General features: G+C 41.0%; 1 protein-coding gene across 1 annotated transcript in view; it reads right to left on the bottom strand.

The window, feature by feature from the left end:
- Positions 1-23424, bottom strand: part of kcnh3 (potassium voltage-gated channel, subfamily H (eag-related), member 3) — a 178410-nt gene that overhangs the window by 59297 nt on the left and 95689 nt on the right. The window contains exons 3-7 of the mRNA XM_061840886.1: positions 19686-19820; positions 17894-18033; positions 10109-10361; positions 6084-6241; positions 3209-3410 (exon numbers count right to left, since the gene is read on the bottom strand). Coding sequence (XP_061696870.1) covers positions 3209-3410; positions 6084-6241; positions 10109-10361; positions 17894-18033; positions 19686-19820 — 888 coding nt within the window. The remainder of the gene's footprint in view (positions 1-3208; positions 3411-6083; positions 6242-10108; positions 10362-17893; positions 18034-19685; positions 19821-23424) is intronic.

A 23424-nucleotide genomic window follows, 5' to 3' on the forward strand; every position in this document is an offset into this window, starting at 1 on the left:
TGTAGTTATAGTTTTCCCCAGAGGACTGTTATAACTGAAACCATAAAACAACTTCAATGGTCTCATCATATTTACACACCAAATTTATGAACTAACTGGACTGAAGCGTAGCTAATGCATATGTACAACATTTAGCGAGAGTCTATCGATAACCATTTTTGTCATGTCATTATCCAAGCCGCTTATCCTCACAAGGGTTGCGGGAAAGCTGGAGCCTATCCCAGCTATCTTCGGGCGAAAGGCAGACTACACCCTGAACTGGGCGACAGTCAGGTACAGGGTAGATATCGACTCCATCACTGAGTGGGAATTGATCCCACGCTGGCATGTGTACCACTACAGCATCAGTGACTCGTTAAACATTTTTGAAAGACAAGAAAAAAAAAATCAGACGAAACAGTTGAATGAAACCTTTTCTCATTATTAACTATGTATTGATTCTGCTCATCTTAGGAGAGAGCAGCTGAATCACACAAATCGCTAAAAAAATCATACATTGTGATTTATGGATTTTTCTTTTTAGATTATCTCTCTCACAGTGGACATGCACCTATGATGAAAATTTCAGATCACTCCATGATTTCTCAGTGGGAGAACTTGGAATATCGCAGGGTGTTCAAATACTTATTTTCTTTACTGTATATATAGGCGGCATGATGTAACAGCTGTAAGGCGCCTCAAAGTTCTGAGGTCCCGGGTTCAATCCTGGTCCCGTCTGTGTTCAAATACTTATTTTCTTCACTGTAACAGCAATAGTTCATTGAATTTGTGCCTTATTTATCTCTTCCATTATATTTTTGTTGCACTTTGTTTTCATGAAACCCTGATTGTGTGTTACATGTGATATCGTGTCATCTCTCTCAGTTCAGATGTATTTTAAGTGAAGCTAAACCAATAGTTCCCTGGTGACTTATCAACCTCATTAAATACAAGTGTGTACTTTGTTGAGATTGTTCAATTTGGCCTGCTGTACTTCTGCAAACTAAAAGAGCCCCCAGTTTTCTTGAATTACTCAACACCCCTCAAATCAGGATTGCTCAATGTGTCATTATCGGGCAGTTTTGCTCCATCGCGTGACGGCGTACCCCCCACACTTGCAAAAAAAAGGCATCAGCCTATCATCCATCTCGTCACTTGATTCAGGTGTGTCAGATACATCGATCTCATGCACATAAAGGCGCGTTCTAGCATGCCGGCCTCCTACTTATGGTCTCTCTTTTGCTTTCTCTTTCGCGCCCTCGTGATGGGGACAAAAGGTCTGGGTCCACTGTTTTTTTTTTTTTATGTTTGTAGTTTTAAAATTTGTCTCGCGCCCTGTTCATGAACGGTCCACACAGAAGTCAGAGGTGTGATGGGTGTCGCTGGTGTTGCTGCATGCTTGTGCGATGTGAAAGCGTCCTTTTAAATCTGTAGTCCAAGGTGTTGAAGCTAGTTCTCTTTTGTTTTCCGCTTGGGGGCATGGTCGCCTGAAGGTGAATGAGTTGAAAAATTCCGAGAGAAAAAAATTGTAGAAGTTACTCTTGCACATAAATTACATTAAAACCCCATGAATACCCACTAATATAAATTAGGATGTCATTTGTTCGTGTGTATCTATAGACTTTTCCTTAATTCACCAAATAAACTCCTCTTCATATCTATAAAAATGTCAGAGCAAGCTCTCTTTCATAAGTGAAGGCTTTGTGGTGATTTGTTTTCTTTCATTGTTTATCTGCAATGCCCTTGCCAATTATATGAAAATTAAAGCAGTTTAAATAATTGCGTCACAACTTACATATAATTGGGGGGGTTTTAGAGATTACTTAATGAGATACGTACACCTAACTGTATTTACCTGCAGTCGTCAAGTTTGTGTCTGGGGTCAAACAGGGTAAAACGTTAACATTGTCAAGGAGACTCTGAGAATTTGGGGTTCCTCCTGCCTCCTGCCCAATGATAGCTGGGATAGGATAAGCAGCTCGGAAAACGGGTGGATGGATGGTGCGTTTGTGCATGTGCATTTATGTGAAGGGGAGGGGCAAATAACAGCTCGATGGGGTTCTCGCCTGCTATGAATCCATGCTGAAAACAGCAACTGAATGTCACATCTCCGGACCTTTGGAACACTGTGTCTGAACTGCGGATGACACCAACCACTAAAGTGCTCTGCTTAAAAATAATTACATATCCAGTAGCCCAGTTGTTAAAAATATGAGGTGCCAAGAAGGAGAAGAGGGTATTCACTGGACAGTGTGGGAAAAACCAGTGAGGAAAAAAAAATCCAATTCATAAAGCACTTGAAAGAAAGAAAAAAGAAATATCTGCCAGTGTAATGATGCTCTGCTTGCAGAATTAGTCAAATCGTAGAAGCGATGCTGCACACTGTACTTTCTTTCTTGTGCTGCTTAAGATAAACCACCGGTGGCCTGGGGGCCAGATCTAGCCCATGATTGTTAGATACCAGCGGTGTGGGGGTGGACCCAAATGCAGGACTCCGAGACGAAGGTATGGTGTTGAGCGTGGTTTTATTCCAAAGCAAGACCAAACATGGTGTAGCAGTCCAACAACGCAGAGGCACAAAAACGCTGAGGCAGAGTAGGATGCGGTGGAGCATACTCAACGAACTACCAAATGCCAGTGACAAAAACCCCAACTTAAATGAGTCTAATTACAGTCCGAATGTGAAACAGCTGTGACGGGTCTCAGAGGTGGGAACGCCCAGAGCGGCGGTCTGGCCATGCCCCTCTTGGCAGTGGCCAGGTCTTGCTCATAACAATGATATTATTTTACGTAGCCCAAGAAATCAAATGATGTGTCAACTTCAATGAGTCTTACTTTTTTGTTACTGAACCTCTTCCTCCAGTAACATGAACAATAGTGAAATTATAATCCTTGACTTCTGAATTCAAAAGTAATCATAGTCATAATTGAAAGTGGGTATGTTAGCCCAGCTCGTTTTATTTCATGGCTTAGCTCTGTCATGCTTGTCATGGTAATGAGAAACATACTCTGTACTTGTATGAGAGGGAAATGCTGGTCATGATGGTGTGATCTGGAGAGTATTTTTTTAGGCAATACTTGGTGTAACTAATTGAACCACTGACCTAGATCTTTTTGTATAAAGAGCTGAAACCAAATAACCTACAGTATGTGAATGTCAAGCGCTTGTGTCCAGATTTTTGAGACAAGCAAGATAAACTAATGCTCCGACTCTCTGAGGACAACTGACCGATGTCCCAGGATCCAGGACTCTCAATCTCCCTTCGTCCGATGAAGTACCATACGCAGGCCATCCAGTGGGCCAGCAGAGCAAACATGGACATGAGCAGCGTGAGGACCACGGCACTGTATTGCGAGTAACGCTCCAACTTCTGCAGCAGCCGCAGGAGGCGTAGCAGACGCACGGTCTTCAACAGGTGTACTCCAAAATACTGCAGGAGACATGTTGCAATTAATTATTCAAATTTGCAATTTACATCAGAAAAAAAGAGTAGTAACTACAGTATGTAGAGGGGCATGCACACTCCCAGTATTTACCATCAAAACAGTGCCACTCATTTCTGATCATTTAAACGTGTGATGTCAAATCTGTTTGTCCACTGAACCAGATGAGACAGTTCACCCTGCGCAACACAAATGCCACATTGCAAATATTACCGCGTTCTCAACAAGCACAGACTATTGAAACAGGGATTAAGGAGGATATGCGTGTCAAAATGCAAAGCTGTAAATCCTCGGATGAAAAAGTCATTAAAAGGCAAGTTTATCTCACATTTGGCTTTGGGGAAATGGGGAAGGCCGGAGCCCCGCTTTGTTACAATCTCAAGCTCATTTGATCACCTTGCCAAAGACTGGCCTAACTAGGAGGACCGACCTCTCACCACGAGGTGGCCGTGACACATCAGACCTTTCCATGCTGCACGCTGCCAGCATCCTGAGTTACTCTTTTGAGTGCCTGGGCACTTTATGGGGAAAGCTCCATTGAGAGGGAAGTGAGTGGCGCATGTCTGCTCTGAGCGTCTTGCCAACGGCGACACCCGGCCCTGCGCTTGGAACTCTTTTACTCCACCCCCTTCCTTATTTTCCTGCCAAATCCACCTGTTCCTTGTGCCCAAATATTGTTCCAAGCAACGTAAGTCCTACTAACTGTCTACTAGAGTACAGCATGGTGCATATTGGGGTCTAAATTAACAAGAACAGAAATACCTAGCTCCATGTATTGTCTTTCACTGCATGTTCATTCTACCCTCATACCTCAAGTTGAATCTGATTTACCAATGTTCATCTCTCCTTTGTTTTGCTTTCCAGTGGTTTGTTCCCCATGTGCCCTATCACTGTATTCTATAAAAATGCATTTCCTGACTCAATTGTGTGTGTTTGGGTTTGACTGAGGACCATTGGTTGAGAACTCATATAATTCCTGTTCCTTCAGGTTATGAGACAGAGGTTTTTTGTCACTTTGTACGAACCTTTTACACATAAAAAGAGACAGGGGCCTCTTTTTTTAGATAGATAGATAGATAGATAGATAGATAGATAGATAGATAGATAGATAGATAGATAGATAGATAGATAGATAGATAGATAGATAGATAGATAGATAGATAGATAGATAGATAGATAGATAGATAGATAGATAGATAGATAGATAGATCTTTTGAGTTTAATGCTTAAACTTAATATCACATTAAACTGGAAGTAACAAACTTCATCTTATTCTTTTCTCCTAAACTAACTCAACTTTTTCCCAAACCAATATTCGCTACACCCATTTTAAAAGATATCAGAAATAACGAACCATCTGGACAGTATGTGTACAAAAACAATTTCCAGTAGTCACTTAAACCGGTGTTGACCCTGTTGACAGTTCCACAACTAGGCACTGTTTACATGTTTTGTAGCACAATATACGGAGAAACTGGGACACATTTGCTGTTACATGTTTTTTTTTGGTTTTTTTTTGGCACAGTAACACTTTTTAGTTCTAATTGTTGGTGTATAACAGATTTGGAACTAGGACACACACTAATTCATCCCAGGCAAAAGAGCGAGAGGAAGACCAAAGAGAAGGTTTATGGATGTGGTGAGGGAAGGCATGAGGGCAGTTGGGGTTAGAGAGGAGGATGCAGGAGATAGGCTAAGATGGCAAAAGATGACACGCTGTGGCGACCCCTAACGGGACAAGCCGAAAGGAAAAGAAGAAGAAGAAGAAGAAGAAGACACACACTAATTCATGTTGGTTCATAAAACATCACCATCAAAAATACCAGTGTGATAAGATAAGATAAAAGTTCAAACTTTTAAAACATTTTCAAGAGTTTTATATTTATTTATATTACTGTACTGGGCATTTTAGGCCTCAAAAAAATTACAATTTTGTACTGTACAGTAATATGGGTGCATATGTCCACAAAAGAAGTGCTTCACTACAACAGACAATGATCCGTCATGGCCCTGCCCCTAATAGTCTGATAAATTGAGATTCCACTTTAGTAAGTTAATGCTCTTGTTAAAAAAAAAAAGTTTCTTCTAAAATATGCTTTTGACTATTATTACCAATTCCCATATTTTAGTTTTTTTAGGGGGGGGGGTTTTCTAACTACAACGTTCATCCTTCCATCCATCCATTTTCTGTACCGCTTCTCCTCACTAGGGTTGCAGGCGTGCTGGAGCCTAACCCAGCAATCTTCGGGGAAGAGACGGGACAAGCCCTGAACTGCTCACCAGCCACTTGCAGGGGATAACCAAGAGGATTTTTTTCATAACTTTTACACCTTTTTGTCCCCTCAAAACATACGACTCAGAAGAATTAAACACCCTACTGGTTCCGAGAAGTCTGCCTTAGTGCTTTACCGTTTAGTTGACTTTTAAATCCACTTTTACTTGATATAAATCATAATAACCCGTGAAGATTGTTTGAAATGATAATAAGAATAATAACAGATAAAGACCTTTACTGCATACTGAAAATCAAACAGATTTTGCCTTCTGGGTACTTTCAGTCCGGCAAAGAAATGCCCAGGTTCACTCATTGGTGGAACACGTTACTCTTTATGTCTTGTTAGAGTTCTCAGGTCAGGAATCACGTGGGAGTCATTACTCACCACACTGACGTTGAAGGCATAGAGGAGGTCAAAGGGTAGCGCAGCGATAAGGTCCACAAAGAGCCAAGTGGTGACGTAGTGAACGCAGATAGAGCGGGCGTCGTACACCACCTGACCTGATGTGCTCACAAAGGTCGTCCGAAAGTTCAGGACGATGTCTGCAAGTGACAAAGGACACACAATTATAGTTAGAGGAAAAAAATACAAACACATTCATCCAAACAATATATAGTGACTGTGTCTGACTGTTACATTACATTACAAAAACACTTGTATTCGCATTATTCCTTCCAACATCCATCCATCCATTTTCTGAGTCACTTATCCTCACGAGGGTCGCGGGAGTGCTGCAGCTGTCCCAGCTGTCAACGGGCAGGAGACGGTGTACACCCTGAACTAGTTGCCAGCCAATCGCAGGGCACATGAAGACTGACAACTGTCGTAGTCATAATCACTGAGGGACAATTTAGAGTGTCCGATTAATGTTGCATGTTTTATGGGATGTGGGAGGAAACCGGAATGCCCGAAGAAAACCCACGCAGGCAAAGAGAGAACATGCAATCTCCACAGAAGCAGTCCCGGGATTGAACCCAGATCCTCAGAACTGAGGCCAACGATTTACATCTTTCCAAAACATTTTTCATTTCATTAATCAAAACAAAACATTGCACATGTTGCTGGTTCTGGTATGAATGTCTCGCTCAGTGGCCAATCAGGAGTTGCACTGAAGAGCTGAAGTTATGGCGTGGGCCCTTCTGTCAGGCAATTGCAAATCGTGTTTCAAGCCACCCCTTTGGATGGGGTTGGGCTCTGTGGCCAGCCACTCATCTTGAAAATCATGAATGAAAATTGTTTTCTTCCACCCTTCAGAGAACAGTGCCATGGGTTGCTGTACAAAATGCATTGTACATGTGTTCTTGTAATTCTGGCTCAAAAGTGTGGAAAATCATTTCAGTTAAGCAATTTATAATTTGTCGCAAAGAAATTATGTGATTAATGAACGTGAGTATGTGTAATTAATGGATAAAGAAGAATCATAACTGTGGATTATCTAACGGTAAATACCTCTATGGTTGTAAAAAAAAATTACATCTGAAAAAATGGTTTAAAACTTAAAAAAGTGGGAAAAAAATATCTCAAGTTGTGCTTTCTCCCCATTTAATTTGGCTTTTTGTGTTTGATTTTCCACAAGACATGAGGCAGGTAAAAAGAGCTACACAAATCACATCATCACGCTTTCCATTTGTCATTCACATTGAGACAATACCAGTTAAATTCAGTTGCATTCTTTTCAGACTTTTATGATTGTTAAGTTTGTTGTTAAAATGTTTTTTAAAAGAATGCTTGTACTTTTAATAAATGTTTTTATGGTGGCAGCTGTTTGACCCTGTAATAGACACATTACTTACCACTGAAAAAAAAGGTTTAGAAGAAGGATTTAGAAGTTGCGCTGCAGTCTGTATTAATGTAAAACTTTCAATTAAAGATTTAATAAAACACTTTCAAGCCACAAAACCACAAAACCTTCTCCCATGACTCCTCTGTATCATCCAAATGGTCATTGGCAAACTTAAGACGAACCTTGACATATGCTGGGTTAAGCAGGGGAACCTTCCGTGCCATGCATGATATCGTCTTAGTGTATTACCAACACTCACCTTGGAAACGGTGGTCCCAGCTCTTTTGAGGTCATTGACCAAATGCTGTCGTGTAGTCCTGGGCTGATTCCTTACCTTTCTAAGGATCATTGAGACCCCACGAGGTGATATCTTGCATTGGGCCCCACTCCGATTGAGATTGACCGCCATGTTTAGCTTCTTCCATTTTCTAATGATTGCTACAACAGCGGACCTTTTTTCACCAAGCTGCTTGGCAATTTCTCTGTAGCCCTTTTCAGCTGTGTGGAGTTGTACTATTTTGTCTCTGGTGTCTTTGGACAGCTCTTTTGTCTTGGCCATGTTACAAGTTTGAGTCTTACTGGATTGTATGGGGTGGACAAGTGTCTTTGAGCAGCTAATGACCTCACGCAGGTGTATCTGATTCATGATAATATATGGAGTGGAGGTGGACTTTTAAAGGTGGACTAATAGGTCCTTGAGGGTGAGAATTTGAGCTGATAGACAGGTGTTCAAATACTTATTTGCAGCTGAATCACACAAATAAATCATTAAAAAAAATCATACACTGTGATTTCTGGCATTTTTATTTTAGATTATCTCTCTCACAGTGGACATACGACGAAAATTTCAGACCCCTCCATGATTTCCCAGTGGGAGAACTTGCAATTTAGCAGGGTGTTCAAATACTTATTTTCTTCATTGTATTCATATTTTTAGATTTTTATTTCTTTAGTACTCATTTTTTTTCCCATGACGTCTTGGTAACTCACCCCCTTACGCTTATGCTTATCATTGTGCACTGTATTGAACAGCCCGCCATTATTACGTTTAATAGAAACAACATCAAGGAAAAAAAAAGAAAGTCAGAATGAATGCATCTGGAATTCATTACAAAGCGATAAATAAAAAAATAATGCAACCATAACTCAAGAAAAATGCATATTATCTTGAACAAACACATTTCTCATTACATGTTGAAAAAATATAACCTAACCTAACCTAACCTAACCTAACCAACACTGGTGTCAAGGCCGTGGCGAGGCGACTGCCCTGCACCTCATTGGCTCTTATCATGCCATGTACAGTATTTTATCCTTGTGGGTTGTGTTACCAGTGGCAAGTTTGTTGTATGAGACCACGTAAGTCGACAAAGGTTCTTGTTGTGTATTTGCCTCGTTGTCACGGCCAGCGTTGCTGTGCCACCACATCCAAAGCTAGTTAAGTCTGGCTTTTTGCCTGGTAGCTATCCAACCTCGTTTTCGTTTTTGGAACTTGCTTTTTGCCATGTGTTGTTGTTCCTTTCCCTTTATTGGACTGCCTACCTGTCTATGACCTCTGCCTGGACTAAAACAATGAAAGTAAATATGTGCCTCCAGGATTCGAATTAAAAATGCCACTGAAATTTTCATGTTGTAAAATTCACATTGTTATTTCAAAGTGATAACAAATTCACCATATCTAAAAAAAAATTCAACATTTACATTTAAACGCAATATTTTCAGACTCCTGAGATTCAACTGGCTAGAATTCGCTATCTGAAATTCAACTGGCTACAATTCGCTTTCTGAAATTCACCGTCTAAATTCATATTTAAGAAGGCAGAGTTACTGCAGAACCCAACACCCAGCCAATCCAGTTACGCTTTCTTAGTATGTGACGTCACGTGACTAAGAAAGCGTAACTGGATTGGTTGGGTGTTTGTTTTCTGACCTGAGGGAACCCTGCCTTCTTAACACTGAATTTAGACGGTGAATTTCAGACAACTCGACATCATGTCACTGCCTTGGCGTCCTGCATTTGGGTCCTACCCCTTGTCCCATGTTGTTGACAACTGGCCAGTAAGATCCAACAAACGGCTTTTGGGTTTATAGGTGCTGCTATTAAACTGCTGTGAGTGGCTAGTTTAATTTGATTGAGAGCTCGTGTTTCCTCTTTTTTGCATTAAGAACCATTGTCCATCAATGGGCAATGTTTCGAATTTCCGACACTTAGAAAGGGGCCAAACGAGCCGGTTATTTTCTCGGAAATGACTGCAGTCATCAGACGTAATGTTCAGTAGCAAATGGCTCATATCCTTCCTCTCTTCTGGAAATCTTTCATTAAAAACCTTCCTATATAATAAAAAAGGCAGTAGAATGATTGATGATTGGACTTATGAGATGTGAATTTTCTCTCAATCTACAATGGGTTTTTACAAGAACGAGTGAGTTTTTAAGGTGGTCCAGGGTTATTTACAGAGCACCACAGATGTCACTCATAAGGGGTCCATCAAATACCGACTAAAGTCATGGCTTATATTAAGGATGGTTCAAGGTACTGTTGTAGTCCCCTTTTGATTGCGAGGTAATACAGACAACCTATATCTATTTACCAATAATGTAGGTAGAATATATAGGAAAGTCTCACCTAGCATGAACAAGATCTCCACCAGGATATCGCTGACACTTGGAGGGCTTCTGGGGGTGCTGCCTTCCTCTCGGCCACCCACCACAGTGAAGCACACATTGTAGGGCACAGTGACAGCCACATAGAAGGTGGCCAGCAGGATCAGCCAGTCCCAGCCGGCTTTGAAGGTTCCGTAATGTAGCAGGATGAAGCGGGACTTCTGGATGGCTGCTACCTTATATTCTGGTATCGGAGGCTTTTCCCCAAACATGTTCTACATGGGGTGATAGAGATGGAGTTGATTGAGATGGATTTGATTGAGATGTGGACTGACTGAACATTTAATGAAGTGAATATATTCAGACATAATACATAGGAATACATGGTCATAGATGACTACAATTCATACCACCAGGCATTCTCCAATTGTTTTTGACACAGCATATTTATCATAAAAGTTAAATGAAATGTAATAGAAGGTTTAAGGAAGCCTTTACTAAGGTAACTTTGACACAGCTGGAAAATGTTACAGAACGTCCGTATTTTGTTAAGGTACTCACTGAATAAAATTCTTCCCTTAGGTTACCAAGCCGCTTAAGCGTAAGTTCTTTGTGTCCAATGTCTACTCACTGCATGTCTCTGATCATCATCATCATCACCATGGTAGCGAATAAGCTAGACTTCTTACCATGTGTTTTACAAAAGTGTCAGTGGAAACAATGTCAATGCTAATTGCTAAGCCATCATGTCATGGAAATGGGTGATTTAGTGAAATACATAAGCGACTTGTCTCATAGTAGAGGTATGGGTGGGAACCGTGTGTTTGTGGAGAGTAACCAACTTTGAACAACAAAATAACTGGCCAGTGATTGTCATGAGCTGTACCCTACAGCTCCCTTGTTGGAGCTTGGGTGGCGCTTTGGGACCCCCTCACACTCTCGTTCTCTCTTTTCCCAATAATCGGCACTACCTCGGCCGTGAACCTGTTACCAATCAGCCTTCATCATCACCGACATTCAAGCCTGCCAAATCCAAGACTACTGCCAGTGCAATAAAATTCACCCATGTTACAACAGCTCTCAATTTACACACAAGCCATGCGAGTCCTGACAATATTTCTGACCTCCATGTTCTTCCTTCTCCTCAGTGCTCCTTCTGTGTTCCTTGCAGACTTCTTACACCACGTTGTCAAGCCATCCACCGGCTGCACACTTTCTCGAAGACCGGCCAGAATGCCTCAAGGCTCCATCTCTGACTCCCGTCACAATAAACCGTTCCCCACAAACATTCATCAACCTCTGCCTGCTTCTGGGTTCAGTTAAAATTAATACCATCGCATTGTGACAATAATTACGTATTTAGAAATATTAATATAAAATGATACATGTTCACACAGGACATAGTGTCTGAACCAGAAATTAGTACGTCATTGCACATGTCTCTTCAGAACGTGGGCATGAATAAATGAATAATTACTAGTAATATTACCTTTAATCGCCCCAAATGGTGGAATATGCTTTGTTTCAGTAGCAGTTGTGGATATTGGGAATATAATCGGATATACAGTAAATACCATCCAAAAGAACAAATACATTTATTCTTGTACCATGTACTTCTTATATGTGTAAAAGAAGTATATTGCAGAAAATAGAAACCAAAACTATCTACTACTATGTCTGTACATAATCTATCCAATTCAATTCATCACCATTGTGTTTTGCTTTTCTGTAAATATGGAAATTCACAGAAACCTGTACAAATTGTTCTGGAAATGATTTTTTTTTCATCGGTTGGCAGTTCTGCTTTGATTCCTTATGGCGTGATATGATGCCAAAATAATTTCATTTTTGGCCCACTTTCTTTGATCCCCTCAAATGTTCAGATTTCTGTTAAATCCAAAATTTGATAGTAATGAAATTGTTGATTATTGATTTTTATTGATCGTTGTTTCTTGCCTTTACCTTACAAAAAAAGAAATGTCAACATTGGCTTTTTTCTTTTAAAAAATGGTCCCATGTGTTGACATATCACAAACTGTTACAAACACACCTCATCTGAATGTGATCCAAACAAAACTTTGAACTGGGGTATTTACCAAAAAAAGTGCTTCACCAAACACAGCAGAAAATCATGTTATTGCAGCATAGCATCATGCTAAAAGCTGTTACAGTTTTGGGTGTCCTAAAGTTGTAAAGATAGCTTTTTTTTTAAAAAAAATATATCCATTATAATATTATTTTATAGACAGTAGCTCTTGTGGCGGCAGAGTGTTGACCTCACAGTTCTAAGGCCCAGGGTTCAAATTCTGGCCCCGTCTGTGTGGAGTTTGCATGTTCTTCCCATGCTTGCGTGTGCTTTCTCCAGGCACTACGATTTCCTCCCACATCCCCCCAAAACATGCATTTATTGGACACTCTAAATTGCCCATAGGTGTGATTGTGAGAGCGACTGTTGTCCATCTCCATGTGCCCTGTGATTGGCTGACAACCAGTTCAGGGTGTACCGCCTCCTGCCCAATAACATTTGGGATTGGCTCCAGCACTCCATGACCCTAATGAGGATAACTGGCTCAGAAAATGGATGGATGGATAACCATTGCTCATTAGATCGAGTAAGTGTTCCTTAAATGAAGCAGCCAGTGAGAAATAATAGACACTGTTGTCTTGACAACTGACTTGCAACCAGTGCTAGCACTCAGGCTAAAAAAGCCACGCGGGGCCAATACCATGTGTTGCAGCACATCTTTTCAGGTGGGCAACTGCTTGGTAACATTATAGACCCAGGCTATACGCTGTCAGAATTCAAAGCACACAGCTCCTTTAACCCACTGCAGAAGTCAGGGTGACCTTTACGCCATCTGTCAACAGAGTACAGTACTAAAGTACATAGTGTGTGGGACTTTGGGTGTTTTAGACCAAAATGCACTGACCTGCATTTGCAACTTATTTCCATTTAGCCATTTTCTGAGCTGCTTATCCTCAAAAGGATCATGGGAGTGCCGGAGTCTTTCCAAGCAGTCATTGGGCAGGAGGCGGGGTACACCCTGAACTGGTTGCCAGCCAATCGCAGGGCACATGGAGACAAACACCATTCACATTCACAATCAAACCTAGGGACAATTCAGTCTCTAATTAGTGCATGTTTTTGGGATGTGGGAGGAAACCAGAGTGACCAGAGAAAGCCCACACAGGAACAGGAAGAGCATGCAAATTACACACAGGCAGGCCCGGGATTTGAACCCCAGTCATCATAACTGTGAGACCAATGCTCTAACTAGTTCTTCCACTGTACCACCATTTACAACTTAAATTCCAATATTACAGTTATGGCATTGTATGCTTTGATTCCCAACAATATATTTGGGCGTGTTTCTTTTGACTGCAGTGTCTCCAGTACTGTATGGTGATGCTGGATTTATGTTTGTTTTGTCCGATTAGAATCCAGCCTCTGTGTTTCCCTGACAACCGTGTCCACCCAGTGCATTCGCATTGGGTAGTGCTGGCTAAAGTCAGTATTTTTTCTCCTGAATGGGTGGTCAGAACAAAAGTTGTTACGACCAACTTCGAAAATCCACTTTTGTATGCAAACATAACATATTAACATAAGCATGAATTCAAATTTTGTTCTGGGAACCACAGAAATATCACCAATGGTGCGATTACATTGGCAACCCAAACTTTGGTTACTTTACTAAAGTCACAGGATTTGGCAAAAGACTGCACCGTTATTGTTATTTGATTTTACAGCTCCTTTGGAAGGCACTAATGAGAGAAAAAGAAGAAGGCAACATCAATAGGTGCACCTGCACAATATGTATAGAGTGAACTCTTGCTATATTGCAGTTCATAATTCTTTTAAAAGCAATCATTAATGAGTTTTTACAATACAGTATAGTAACAAGTCCGATTTAAGTTATTGGACACCTTCTGTGTAGTATCACTTTTTGTCAGAACCTCCTGGGCAGGACAAAGTTCTATTGGAAGAGATGTAGTGTGAACAAGAAAGAACAAGTGTCATGCTCCTGGATTCCAGCCCGGGCTGGGCGTGGGCAGCTAATCAGAAGGCGCACACCTGCGCCTCATGACCACTGATTAGACCCAGTACATATAGGACCCGGGGGACGACAAATACCCCGCTAGATCGTTGTTCTTGATGCCTCGTTCCCGGACTCCTGTTTTCCTGACTTCTGCTCTCCGTGCACCGACCCACGCCTGTCCACTGACCACCCTCGTAAGCCCATCCGTACTAGTACTTCGGATTGTTTGGACTGTCTACCGGATCTCAGACCTCAGACCGAATAAAGGTTTCCTCTATACTGTCTGCTGTCTCTGGAGTCGTGCATTTGGGTCCACCCTTGAGCCCCGTTTCGTGACAACAAGAATAGAAGGATGCTTTCAGTGTACGTAGTACCATACCATGTTTTACAGTTTTAATATTTGTTGTTCCTGCTGAACAGAAGGTACGTATGTCTGAGTACTGTTGCTGCACTGTCCGTGTTAAAGTTGCAATTCCTTGAAGGTTAATACAGGTAACAACAATGAAATGTGCGTTATCCAGTAAATCTTGTTTCACAATATTTATTAACATTAAGGAAGTGCGAAATGATATAATTTGGTAAGCCATTGTAGTGCTTAAATATCCAATATGTATCTCTTCTGTTTCAGCTGTCGGTAGTATAGTACAGAAAAATTCAACAGAGTGGGGGAAAAAAAAAAACCCAGCTTGAAGCAAGCACACTTTGGATCATGGAGCGAGAGAGAATGGGCGCTAAGGAATACTCTAAAATCTGTTTTGATTGGTTTATGTAGTTGAATTAAGATTCAAACATGTATGAGGGAGGGAAGCTGTAAAAATTACCGTTTAAAAAAAAAAAAATCTTCATTTCGCAGATTTTCATCTATTGCAGGAAGAGGTGGGTAGAGTAGTCAAATATTGTACTCAAAAAGTACTTACTCTATAATGATATAGATCTCAAGTAAAAAAAAAAAAAAAAACGTTTTTGTCTTGGCTAACAATTTGAACAAGATAAATCATTATAAAACGTTATTGCGACCTAGAATTTGGACAGCTCACCTGATTTATGTTTGTATCTTTATTTATTTAGTATATTTGCATATTGATTGTTAGGTTGGGGGTTAAAATAAACGTGACATAAACTTAAATGCGATATACTTGGACTTGAGGTTTAACTTGCTGCCATCTTGGCCAGGACACGACTGCAAAAAATCTTTTAACTGGTCTCTTACCTGGTTATAAAAAGTTAAAATGAAATCAACAAAAATAAATCTGAATGCACTCCCTCTTATAACTGGCAGGTGGCTACGTTCAGAAGTAACAGATCACATTCAATGGGAGTCTACACACCTGCCACCATTTCAATATTGAAGTGGGAAAAATCGACACACGCACAGGGCCATACAGAAACTGCTTCATCTACTAAAAGGACTGAATGACGTGGCCGTTTGCTGACCAGACAAATTGATTGAGAGAGAGCGACAGAGGGTGCGTTTGTGTGCGTGCGTGTGCAAGAGCCCAAGAGGCGAGTGAGAGAGAGAGACAGCGAGTTAGAACAGAATGTATCCTAGAGGATCCATGTTGAACAGTTACTTGTGACCATAAAAGTGCTAATCTTGCCAAACAGCAAAAATATCTGCAGCTCACACCAAGAGGTTTTCTCAAGTTAGAAGTGAATTGAAATATCCAAATTTGGGTAGTGAAAAAATAAGCACGACATGTTAAAGCTGTTGTTTTTCGTAAGTTGTAATGTAAACTCAAGTCACACATAGCTGTCAAGCCTCAATTTGATTGGCCTGCAAAGCCCGATGAACACTACGTGCGGACATGTGACTTTCTTGTGTCCTTTAACTAGTGAACTTCAGTCAAACATTGAGTCGCAATGGTGCCTCATGCAGAAGTTGGAAAAAAAAAAAGTTGAGAGTACCGAGCGGCATTTAGATATTTATAATAGAGTAAAAGTACATGTTTTTTTTTGTAAACATAATTACTCAAATAAAAGAGTTTGGGTGCTGAGGAACAGTTAGAAAGATGGAGGTACGCACTGGACAGGGGAGGAATGAAGATTAGCTGAAGTAAAACAGAATATATGTGTGTGAATGAGAGGGGCGGAGGAGGAAGAGTGAAGCTCCAGGGAGAAGAGATAGCGAGGGTGGATGACTTCAAATACTTGGGGTCAACAATACAGAGCAATGGAGCGTGTAGTAAGGAAGTGCAGAAACAGGTCCAAGCAGGGTGGAACAGTTTGTGGAAGGTGTCTGGTGTTCTATGTGACAGAAGTGTATCAACAAGGATGAAGGGCAAAGTTTATGTGGTGAGGCTGGCCATGATGTACTCTGAAGTGTGCTCTGAAGAAACAACAGGAAGCAGAACTGGAGATGGCAGAAATGAAGATGCTGAGGTTCTCGCTTGGTGTGAACAGGTTGGATAGGATTAGAAATGAGGTCGTTGGAGAGACAGCCAAAGTTGGATGTTTTGGTGACAAGGTGAGAGAGACCAGACTTCAATGGTTTGGACATGTTCAGAGGCGAGAGAGTGATTATGTTGGTAGAAGGGTGCTGAGGTTGGAGCTGCCAGGCAAAAGAGCGAGAGGAAGACCAAAGAAAAGGTTGATTGATGTTCTGAGGGAGGACATGAGGACAGTGGGAGTTAGAGAGGAAGATGCAGGCCGAAAAAAAAGATGGGTCAGTCCAGCAGGTGACTGATGGTGTAGTGGTACCTGACTGATGGATGGTGACGATATGTGTCCTGCAACCGGCAAGTGACCAGTTCAGTGTGTAGTCTGCTTTTTGCCCAATATTAGCTGTGATACGCTCATGCAACCCTTGTGAGGATAAGTAACTTGAGAATGGAAATGGGTAAGTACAGCACCCAAGAAAAGAACTTTCAGAGGCAGATGTTGGATGTTGTCATCGCCACTCATGCCTCGTTCCCACACTCCTGCATTCCTGACTCCAACCTCCCATGTAGCGACCAATGCCTGGTTCCTGACTACCCCCGTAGGCCTGTCTCTCCTGTTCCTGCTGCTTGTGCTGACTGACTCCCCGATTACCGACTTTGGAACAAATAAAGACTTTCTCCTAACTGTCTTCCTGTCCACCGAGTCGTGCATTTGGGTCCGCCCTCGAGTCCTGGTTATGACACACAAGCCACAATCAGGGTTTTATAAAAACAAAGTGCAACATACTTTATGGATGAAAAAAGTAAATAACCTTTGAACCAATTAACTGAAATTAGATGATCTCCCATGACACAGGAATTTATTGTAGATTAGTTGGGAATTACTGTTCTATGATCCCTCTATCCATTCATTTTCTGAGCCACTTATCCTGACAAGCACCAGAGCCTATCCCAGCTAGTTTCAGGCAAAAGCCGCACTATACCCTTAACAGGTTGCCCGTCAGTTGTGGGGCACACATCAACACCATCACTGAGCGGGAATCGATCCCACACTACTTGCACCAAAGTCAGACACCACTTCACCATCGGGGAGTGTACAATTTGATATCAACCTGACGTTTCTGGGGAAAAAAAATCCAATCAGACTAAACCATGATGATAATGTGAGAAAGTGATAAGAAAATATCATGAGACTTCATCTCTGCAAGCATTACAGGAATAACCTCCACATGTGTATTTTTGGATGCCATCACGGAAGGGTATCAGTAATGGCAAGAGTATGACTCACACACATCTTCAAAGTGGAGGTGTACTTAATGGTGAGGTAATAAAGTTAATAAAATCTATATAAATGTGCTATCATAGCTTAGACCTCAAAAAATATGGACTCACATTGTTGAGCTTCAGTTTGCTCTTGTCTTGCTTCTGCAAGTGCCCTGAAAGGTGGTAGAGGACGGCTCGACTGCGGCGGCGATTGGCATTGAAGCCGGGGGGCCGGGTCACCTGATGGACCTCCAGACCCGTCTCCTCATCTGTAGAAAGCAAACGGGCTCAACCAAACACAACAACACCTTTAGATTGTTGACAAGACGAAATGTGTGCGTGAACAGCTTTTCTCTCTCTATAGAGGAAGTTTATCAGTGTTATAGCTTCTCACTTCTCTTCAAGTTGGTGGTTAATGTTCATAAAATTAATGCTAAATCTGTAACAGTTCACATCCAATGAATATATTGAAATGGTACAAAGTAAGTGGTGAACTGACAGAGGTGAAAAAAAATAAGGTTACCAAAAACTACAAAAAAATCACGTACAATTCAGAACTATCCAAAAAGACACAGTCTCCTAACTTTAACCCCATCGAGCAGGTTTGGGATGAACCTAGTTAAAGAGTTGGGAAGATCTTTTCAAAAATATTTGATTTCCATTGAAGAAACAATGCTGCAATTGTGTTTAGTTCTTATATTGTCTTAAGATGTCTAATCTATTGAGTTAAAGGATACATAATTAACTCACTTGAGCTGTTTTTGTTCTGTGCTTTCATTTCAGTACTATGACGGATTGAACTGCGAAGTTGGAGTGTTCTAAAACCTTCAAACTCTTTACACCCACAACATTTATTATCAATTTTAACAGGAATGTAATATTAATAGAAGTAATAATAACTTATTGCATCCAGTCTACTATCCCTCCATCATCTTTCTTAATCTTTTGCCCAGGCTGTTTGTGATAAGTAGCCACGCCATAAATGTTATTATGAATCTGAATGAAAGAGAGCATTCAAGAAATAAACAACAACAACATGTCATGCCTCAAGGCATAATAAATATTTGTGTAAAACAGTGGAGTTGTAAATTTGCCTCGATGGATCTGAGACTCACTGATGTGTGCCATGCTGTACCATAGCATAATAGTATGGATCACATCACTCGAGACACAACAAAGTCTTTGTTTATCAATAATCCACTTTAGATTGCACCGAGCATAGCGTAAATAAAGTAGAGGCCTTGGAGAGGCCCTCATTTTCACAGTATACACTACATCTTCAGGAGAAGCGGGGAAAGGTTGAACATACTGGACATTTTAAATTATTAAAGTGGTGAATTGATGTGCTCTGTGCAAGGGCAAGCTGAGTCTCTCCACCCATTTTTTTCTTGTATATTTCACATAGCCATACTACTCCCCCTCCGCTGCTCCCCACAAAAAAGTGCCTTTAACACTGAGCCCAGGAAGACTGGATATTGCTGCAACCGTGTAGTATTTCACAGAGCAACACAGCATCCCGCGGTCAGTTAATTAAATGATTCCAAATTAAATGTCTGCTGTGTATAAAGTTGTTGTATAGACCTTCACACTAAATATTCCGACCTGGTTAATTATGCCCTCAGACCCCATTTTATGAGGTCACCATTTATTCATAAAAGCAGCACAGAAAAAAAAAAACGATAATAAAGAGGCAGTACGACAAGCATTTTTCATTGATTCAGCACAGGAAATGTGTTTTAGAAACGCATTTTATAGGCATTAACATGTGGGAGAAACATCAGAGTATAGAATATTAGCATAAAAGATACCTGTCGGCATGTTTGCATGATCAAGAGATGTGGAAGGTATCAACATCCGGTCCCAATTGAAGTCCTTATGTAAATTAATATCAAATACCGGAATTTAAACACGGTTCGCTCACCTGTGTCAGGTCCTTGTTCCGGATCCTGGTCCTTCTTTTTGTCAGTGATGTCTTTATGGGACACCAGGAAGAGGACCACCTCTCCCTTCTCGTTTTTAATGGGTACAATGTCCAGAAGACACCAAAACTGTGTGCCTGCATACAAAACCAGGATCAAAACCATACAAACATAACATGAATCTACATGGCTTGCGGGTTAAATTTCAGATTGGACCGAAATTGAAAGATCTAATACATTTACTGTATACAGTCCTTTTCTAGACACTCAAATACATTTTAAAATTGCATCCATCCTTTCTTTCATCCTTATCCCAAGCCGTTTATCATCACAAAGGTCGTGGGTATGCCAGAGAAAGGCAGACTACACCCTGAACTGGTTACCAGTCAGTCGCAGGGAACATACATTTGCATACATTATTAATTCATTTCACAGTCACACCTGGTAGTGATAAGCTAAATATGTAGTCGCAGTTGCCCCAGTGAAGTCTGATGGAAGTGTGGCTGACATTCTGCACCTACTGCCTCTTGGACCAACACCACCAAACATTCTATCACATTCATTCATGGGCATTGGCGTCAAGTATGTCTTGCCCAAGGACTCACTCAGGCAGGATACAAACTCCCAACCCTCCAGTTGCATATTTCCCTGTTTGAAGCAGTACGTTGTGCAAAAGGCAATGAAACATTAAACAGATGGACGTGTATTTGAAAGTTTAAAAAAGGCCAAATGAAGTCCACCTGGAAAGGTTGTCGTGCTTTTTAGGTTCAACGTGAAAATTTTACTCAACTTCTGAATATCTCTCATCTTTAGTGAGCAGCATGCATGGATACAAAACATACAATTTTAATTTACCATAGTCTGTTTCGTGACAAAAATACTGGAAAGATTGCAATCCAAACAAGAACAGAAAAACAAAGCTCATTGGCTCTAGATCTCTAGCTTTACTTTTGCCCCTAATGTTTTGTATGCTACAGGCTTAACAGATAGCCCCCTACAGACGGGCTTGATTGCTCCCCTGAAAAATCTTCATGCGAGCCACAGTGCTACTGCTTGGGCACTGACTGGAGTGAGAAAAATCTCATTTCTCCTCTACTTTAGCTCAATATAATGGTCAATGGAGAGAACCTAGCTTATTATTTCATGATCTCTAGATCCAGTTTATGGTCACTTTCTGTTGGCAGCCTGCTGCTTAAATCTAATGTTCCAGAGAGTGCTGCAGCTCAGGTCGTAATTAGAACCAGCAAAGCTAAGATATATACATACTGTATCTTGTTTATAGTACTGCGTTAGCTTCATGACACATAGGTTCCGTTTATGGCCTGGATCTTGCTGGTTTGTACATGCTATCCCAGCACTTTTGTTTTGGTTTCCCGTTACTTGCCCGTAATCCCTCGGGAGACGATGCGTGGCAGTTATGGATACTGTTCCCTGCAAGGTCTTACTAAAACAGAGTAGCTTAGGTGTGTTAATAATGCAGGACGACAGAGTGGCTGGATAAAATTATTAGACGTATTCTCCTTGTTTGCCTGGAATTAAAAGGGTAAACAATTGCAACATGATACAGCTTCTGTTTTGTTTTCAATTAGTATTTGTCAGGAATGAAAGGGGATTATGATGATGAGACACAATTCACAAATAGATGATTAAATATTTGGTGAAGGGTTGCATCAATGAAGTGATTATATTGACTTCATAAAAAGGGAAACAGAACAAATGATTTTGACAGTATTTTCTTTGGTGTGCTCTACAATCTTCCTCAATTCCTTCAATGAATAACAAACCCATGTACAAGACTTAAAGCCTGTACCACTGTGCAGCTACTCATCAAAAACAGTAGTTTTGCTGTAATATGCAGTATGTGTGCTATTATTGAGTCAATATGCATTAACCAAGAAACTGATTGCAATCTGAAAAAAAACTACATTTAGCAAATATTGTTTTCTATGGGCCGAAGAGTGGGTGAGTGGCATGTCGACCTCACAGTTTAAATTTCAGCTTTAGCTTATTTTTATCATGTAGTTTTCTCATTTTTTTCCCCAATTTTTCCAACAGAGCTTGCAGTTCCTGTCTCGAATTGTACTTGGTGTTTTTTTTGTAATATTTTTTTATTGATTTGCTATGAATGTCTCAGTGGCATGCACAAGAATTTCAGTGTTTCTGTTTCAACCTGCTTTTAGGATGTACAAATGACAATAAATTCTATTCTATTATATTCTATTTGGCCTTAATTTGTGGAACTTCCTTGTTCTCAATGTGCATGCCAAGGTAACCTCCGTTTAATCCAGCGTCCTCACATGCTATCCATCCATTTTCTTCGCCGCTTATCCTCACAAGGGTCACGGGGAGTGCTGGAGCCTATCCCAGCTGTCAATCGGCAGGAGGCAGTGTACACCGTGAACTGGTTGCTAGCCAATCGCAGAGCACATAAAGACAGACAGCCGCACTCAAAATCACACCGAGGGCCTATTTAGAGTGTCCAATTAATGTTGCATGTTTTTGGAATGTGGGAGGAAACCGGAGTGCCCAGAGGAAACCCACACAAGCACGGGCAAAACATGCGAACTCCACACAGGCTGGTCCAGGATTGAACCCGGGACCTCAGAACTTTGAGGCGCCTTACAGCTGTTACATCATGCCGCCTATATATACAGTAAAGAAAATAAGTATTTGAACACCCTGCGATATTGCAAGTTCTCCCACTTAGAAATCATGAAGTGGTCTGAAATTTTCATTGTAGGTGCATGTCCATTGTGAGAAAGATAATCGAAAAAGAAAAATCCAGAAATCACAATGTATGATTTTTTATGATTTATTTGTGTTTTAGCTGCAAATAAGTATTTGAACACCTGTCTATCAGCTAAAATTCTGACTCTTTCACTCTTTGGGGGTGTTTTTCTGCACATGGGAGAGGATGACTGCACTGTATTAAGGAGAGGATGACCACGGCCATGTATTGTGAGATTTTGGGGGAAAACCTCTTTCTCTCAATCAAAGCATTGAAAGCGTGTCATGGCTGGGTCTTTTAACATGAAAATGACGCGAAGCACACAGCCAGGAAAAACAAGGAGTGTCTGTAAGCAGCATATCAACGTTCTGGTGTGGCCTAGCCAGTCTCAAGACCTAAACGCTATACAAAATCTATGGAGGGAGAAGAAACTCCATGTTTCTCAGCAACAACCCATAAACCTGTCTGATCTAGAGAAGATCTGTGTGAAGGAGTGCACCAAAATCCCTCCTGCAGTGTGTGCAAACCTGGTGAACAACTACAGGAAACGTGTGACCTCTGTAATTTCAAACAAAGGATACTGTACCAAATAGTAACATTGGTTTTCTCAGGTAACCAGTTCAGGGTGTACCACGCCTCCTGCCCTTTGACAGCTGGGATAGGCTCCAGCCCTCCCCGTGACCATCGTGAGGATAAGTGGCGGAGAAAGTGGATGGATGGGGTTTCTCAGGTGTTCAAATACTTATTTGCAGCTGTATCACACAAATAAATCATTAAAAAAATCATACATTGTGATTTCTCGATTTTTCTTTTCAGAATATCTCTCTCACAGTGGACATGCACCCACAATGAAAATTTCAGACCCCTCCATGATTTCTAAGTAGGAGAACTTGCAATATAGCAGGGTGTTCAAATACTCATTTTCTTCACTGTATGTATGTATTTATATATATATCTTCTTCTTTTTCTTTCGGGTTGTCCTGTTAGGGGTCGCCACAGCGTGTCATCTTTTT

The sequence above is a fragment of the Syngnathoides biaculeatus genome, chromosome 14 (assembly GCF_019802595.1).
Source record: "Syngnathoides biaculeatus isolate LvHL_M chromosome 14, ASM1980259v1, whole genome shotgun sequence".
NCBI lineage: Eukaryota > Metazoa > Chordata > Actinopteri > Syngnathiformes > Syngnathidae > Syngnathoides > Syngnathoides biaculeatus.